The sequence below is a fragment of the Penaeus vannamei genome, chromosome 20, assembly GCF_042767895.1.
Source record: "Penaeus vannamei isolate JL-2024 chromosome 20, ASM4276789v1, whole genome shotgun sequence".
In the NCBI taxonomy this organism is placed as follows: domain Eukaryota; kingdom Metazoa; phylum Arthropoda; class Malacostraca; order Decapoda; family Penaeidae; genus Penaeus; species Penaeus vannamei.
Window position 1 is genome coordinate 23698794 of NC_091568.1, and position 5000 is coordinate 23703793.

The following is a 5000-nucleotide window of genomic DNA, read 5'->3' on the forward strand; positions in this document are numbered from 1 at the left end:
GGTTGGAGGAGGCCTGTGGGACGACCTAGGAAGTCCAGATTGATCAAACCTGTTGTGAAGAGCTCGAGATGGACCGAATCCCTTCTTGGTGGCTCACCATGAGGGATCCTCATACATGGAAACGAAGGATGGTGCGACTTTGCGCCTCCATCGGCGTTAGCTCCCAATGATGATGATGAATGACTGGACGAGTGCTAGCTCCAGGGAGGATGCTATTTTCATGCTCAGGATCCTATTCTTGCCCTCCATATGGACATTAGAAATGGCATAAAAACTAAAAATGCTAATACAGAAAAAAACAGAATCACATTGTAAAGGGGATGCATAGTCTTGTCACCAGACAATAGTTCATTTGCACCCAGTCTGCAAGCCACACACCTCATCAGTGTGTCCACTCATATGAGTGTAATGCCGGTGAAGAGGTGAAGCATCTGGATACAATGGGTTTACTTTATGTGCTTCATGTTATGGTAATTTGATCAGGATGAATGTTATAAACCCTTTGCCACCAGATGGCAAGTATGTCATGCCATTCTTAGACTGGCCATCTTGATATGGGCTCATGTCAAGTCATTTTGCACTATGGTGAGTTAATATTAATTAAGCTGAAAAATAGCTCTCATTAGTTTTGTACCACACCTATAAACCATTGCTTTATCATGGCATATATGGTTAAAAATTAAACATGCCTACAAGTAGTGCACACCACCATTTTTACAATGGCCTCAGAAATTAGGCCTTTGAGAACTTTGGCCAGCCTGGAGGGACTAGGTTTGAAATATATTGATATTGATAGATGGAAAATTTACTGTGGTGTGGCTTTGTAAACTAATTCTGATATTGGTTTCTCCTCTTACAAGGCATGGCCAGATCATGGTGTTCCGTCCGATCCAGGATGTGTTCTTAACTTTCTTCATGATGTTAACAAGCGCCAGGAAGAAATCACATCAGCAGGGCCAATTGTTGTCCATTGCTCAGCAGGCATTGGGCGTACTGGGACATTCATTGTTGTGGATATGATCCTAGATCAGATCAAAAGACAAGGTAAGTGCATTGATGATATTTGATGTGTAAGTTTATAAAATTACATATCTTCAGTCTGTTGCCGGAAGTTCATTGCATGTTATTTTGCCACATGAAGTAGGGAACTTTTTATTTGAGGAAGGTATACAAGTTGGGGAAAGTCTTGTCACTTTGTTGAGCGATGTTTCTATAAAATGATAGTGACTTAAAAACATACCTGAATTCAGCATCACACTTTGTGTGTCAAATATGACGCAAAATGTTTTTTCATGTAGAGGGGAAAGTAGCATTTAGTTCTTTTCTTTCTGTTTCTGATTAGGCCTTGACTGTGAGATAGATATCCAGCGAACCATCCAGATGGTAAGGTCTCAACGCTCAGGAATGGTGCAGACAGAGGCCCAATACAAGTTTGTATACTTGGCTGTCCAGCATCACATAGAAACAGTGCAGCAACGCATCTCAGCAGAGCAGAAGAGTTTACAACTTGGCAGAGAGTATACTAACATCAAATACAGCAGTGAGGCAGCAGGTGGCATCGAGATGGGAAAGTCCCTCTCGCGATCAACTATCTCGCTACCCACCACACCATCGACAACACCGAGAGACCCTAAGCGACCCACATCCACTGCCACACTGCCCAAGACACAGTCAGAAAACCACCTTCCAAGGTACTGCAAATACATTGGCCTTGATAGGAGTTAGTGGGTTGGGAATATTTGAAGAAGAGAGTATGTTAGATCTCATAAAGGGTTTGTCCTAGTGACTAGTCCAGTGGGTGGATATTACTATTTTTACTATTTTGTTAGCACCACCTTATCCCCAAGAGGGGAGTCCTCAGGTATAAAAGATTTTTTTAATTTTCCTTCTTTTTTTCTCTCACTCTCTTCATTATTATAGCATAGAAAATAAAATTTACATCATATTGATAATGGTGTTCAATGACATTAAACTGGTTCAGCATTATCATCTAACATTTAAGATTTTTCAGTTTCAACTTATAAGAAATAAATCACCAACCCACGTTCAGTGCTTACAAAATAAACTAGCCCAACATCCCAGGACAATATTTTTCCATCAGGATTCCAAAATACAATAGGAGCCTATCTAAACATTACCCTAATTGACAATACTCACCAACAGGATGGCAAGCATACATGTCATGTCTATCGCGTCATTTTGTTTACACATAGATGGCTCCACAATGTGCAATCACCAAGGTGTCAATCACTAGTCCTACCTAGCTCACCTGTTTACCCTTGCTTGTCCTTTATTTTCTGAAAGGTTTACTAATTGGCTCCATGGTGGCTGAGCACTTTGGGAGTCATCTATGTGCAAAAAGGAAATGTCACTAGACAGAGTATGACTGACCAGTGCCATTACATTAAATTTCCTCCTTATTCACTAACAATTTTTTTTTTTTTTTTCCTTTCTTCACTTTTGACGTGCCATTAGGAGGAGAGACTTTTTTTCAGGGTTGCTAAGATCATTTTGAAAAACAGAAGTTAGAAGAATGCCTGTCAAGTCTACCTAGGATTTTAAAATTTTGCACCAGGTGTTCCATACTTAATCCCAGTGTATTTTGAATAGTTAACTGAATGTTAATAAACAAAACTTAATTAGACAATTAGATTTTATGTATTCAAGAATAATTACAAGTAACACTCAACCCAGTAATACCAGGAATATGGTCTCTCCACTATGATTTTGTTTTATTGATTTTTTAACTTACAAGATCTACCTTAATCTCACCTTTTACACCATTCCTTCATTTTTTTGGTAGGAAAAAAGGTTTTATTTTCATCTTGCTAGTGCACAGTATTAGAAATTGGCAAGTGGCCAATAACAAAGAAGTTTCTCATCAGCATCCCGCTCATTTGGGTTTTAAACATGTTGGACACTTAACCCATTAGATTTGAATATTTCACTGCCATCACATGGCCCAAAATACAGGCATTAGGCTTATGTTAGTGGTCCCTTTGCTGGGAATGTGGCTTGTAAGTGGGGTTCATATAAACACTCATGTGTGATGACAAGACTCCCCTTTGCAATGTTAATTTGTTATGTTTTTGGCATAAGCATTTTCAGCTTTTTTGCCTGAATTTCTCATTTGATTTACTCTATCCAGATAGTAGTAGACTGTTTTCTTTCTGCAGACTTCATATCATCTCTTTAGGTAGGCTATAACTCAGTGCAATAATAATAATGATAAGTAACATTTTGTTATTTGTGTAATTAAATTTTTTTTTTTTTTCTTATGATACAACCTGTGTGCTCTTCCAGTCATTCCACACTCATTTATTGATGGAAATAATGCCAAAGCCCCTTCCTAAATGCCAAATAAGTCTAATCACAATCCAAGAGCTTTCAACGTAAATGCTCACAACGTGAAGTTTGCATCACCCCAGCTCACAACCCAATTTTTCCCTCCACGTCACCTGCCCAAGAATCCAAATTTTTTCATGACGTGCTAGTCACGCCATCTGGATCATAGGGGTTAATTGCACAGAGCTAGAGCTTATAACCAAATATTTGAAAAAATTTAATGCATCTCTTTAGATGCCCTATCTAATAGTGATACCAAACTAATAATACTGGTATTGTCAGAGAAAAAAGAGCTGCCTCTGATATGCTGAAATGGGTGATGTTGTTATGCAGTACCATCCAAAGCCCAGTCAATAGTAGCCATAACATGAAATCTGTGTTCAAAGAGTTGATACTCTTACCATCATTACTAGTATTGTTTTTATTAGTAGTAAAAGTGTTATTATCAATCCTAGTATTAGTGCTAATATTATTATATTGTTAATGACCAATGATAGTAATGAAAATACCAATTTGTTTAATGGTTTAAACAAATAAATGTGCTAAACATCAGGGTTATATAGTTTCGTAGGAAATTAAAGGGATTGGGTAAATACCAAGCAACTGACTGCTTGGTTATAAAGTTCTTGTAGTGTCATGTAAATTGATGGAATTAGGTAGATACAAGTAACTGTTGGTTATGAAGTGCTTATAGGGTCATCTAAGTGTAAAAAAAGATAATGAAAGCAAACCGTAGCAGATAGTGCACTTAAGCATTCACTCCCAGTGGCAGAGGGATAAATGTTATTAGTCTAATCTCTTTCCACTGACATTATTAAGCCTTCAATGTATATTGAATTCAGAAAATGTTTATGGCCAATATTCCTGTGGGCATACTTCAGTTGAAGTTGGGAGGTCATCTGGGATACACTTGGTAAAAAAGCAGCATTTACCATCCTTAAGTAATTAGAAAAGGGAAACTCTGGCTTACTTATCTTTTGTCAAAAAGGGAGTCACTGCGTCCAAATGATTAACAAATGGGTTGGAGATTTTAATTTCTTATATTGTTAACCATGAGTTAAACAGTCCTCATCTATAATGTTGATGAAAATACTGAAGCAGGTACTCAAGGTTTATATGTAATACTCTTTGCACTTTCAATTCAGTTAGGCCAAGTAGGTTAACACTAGTTACATAGGTAAGCACTGATAGGTGAGGCTTGGATGTTAATCTCCTGGATCTGGGTCTCTTGATACCTGCAGATGGCTCAAAATCTGGCATTGGACTTACTTGTGTGGCAACTCTCCCAAGTGCGTGGCTCGTACTCCTAGACCACACAAACACTTGTGTGCATTGTCAAGACTCATAGCCTCCCCTGAGCAATGTTACCATCTCAATATTCTGCAATTTTTTTTTTGCTTTTTTGCCATTTTCCAGGGACTATATTTTTCATTTGATATGCTCTATCAAAATGGTATTAGACTGCTTTCCTTGCACAGACTTAATGCCATATCTCTAGGTAGTCTATAATGCTATATAGTAATAATAATGATAAGTAACACCTTAGTGTGTCCTCCCTGGAGCCAGCACTCTTCCAGTCATGGCTCATGGATGGTATATTCCACACTCATTTACTGACAGAAATAATGATAGAGCCCCATCCTAAATGCCCATTG

General features: G+C 38.1%; 1 protein-coding gene across 6 annotated transcripts in view; it reads left to right on the forward strand.

The window, feature by feature from the left end:
- LOC113817688 (tyrosine-protein phosphatase non-receptor type 11) overlaps positions 1 to 5000 on the forward strand; it is a gene marked incomplete at its 5' end in the record, with an annotated part of 90591 nt that overhangs the window by 39953 nt on the left and 45638 nt on the right. For all 6 annotated transcript variants that reach the window (XM_070135218.1, XM_070135214.1, XM_070135216.1 and 3 more), the window contains 2 exon segments: positions 861 to 1044; positions 1343 to 1691. In XM_070135218.1, the coding sequence (XP_069991319.1) occupies positions 861 to 1044; positions 1343 to 1691 (533 nt within the window).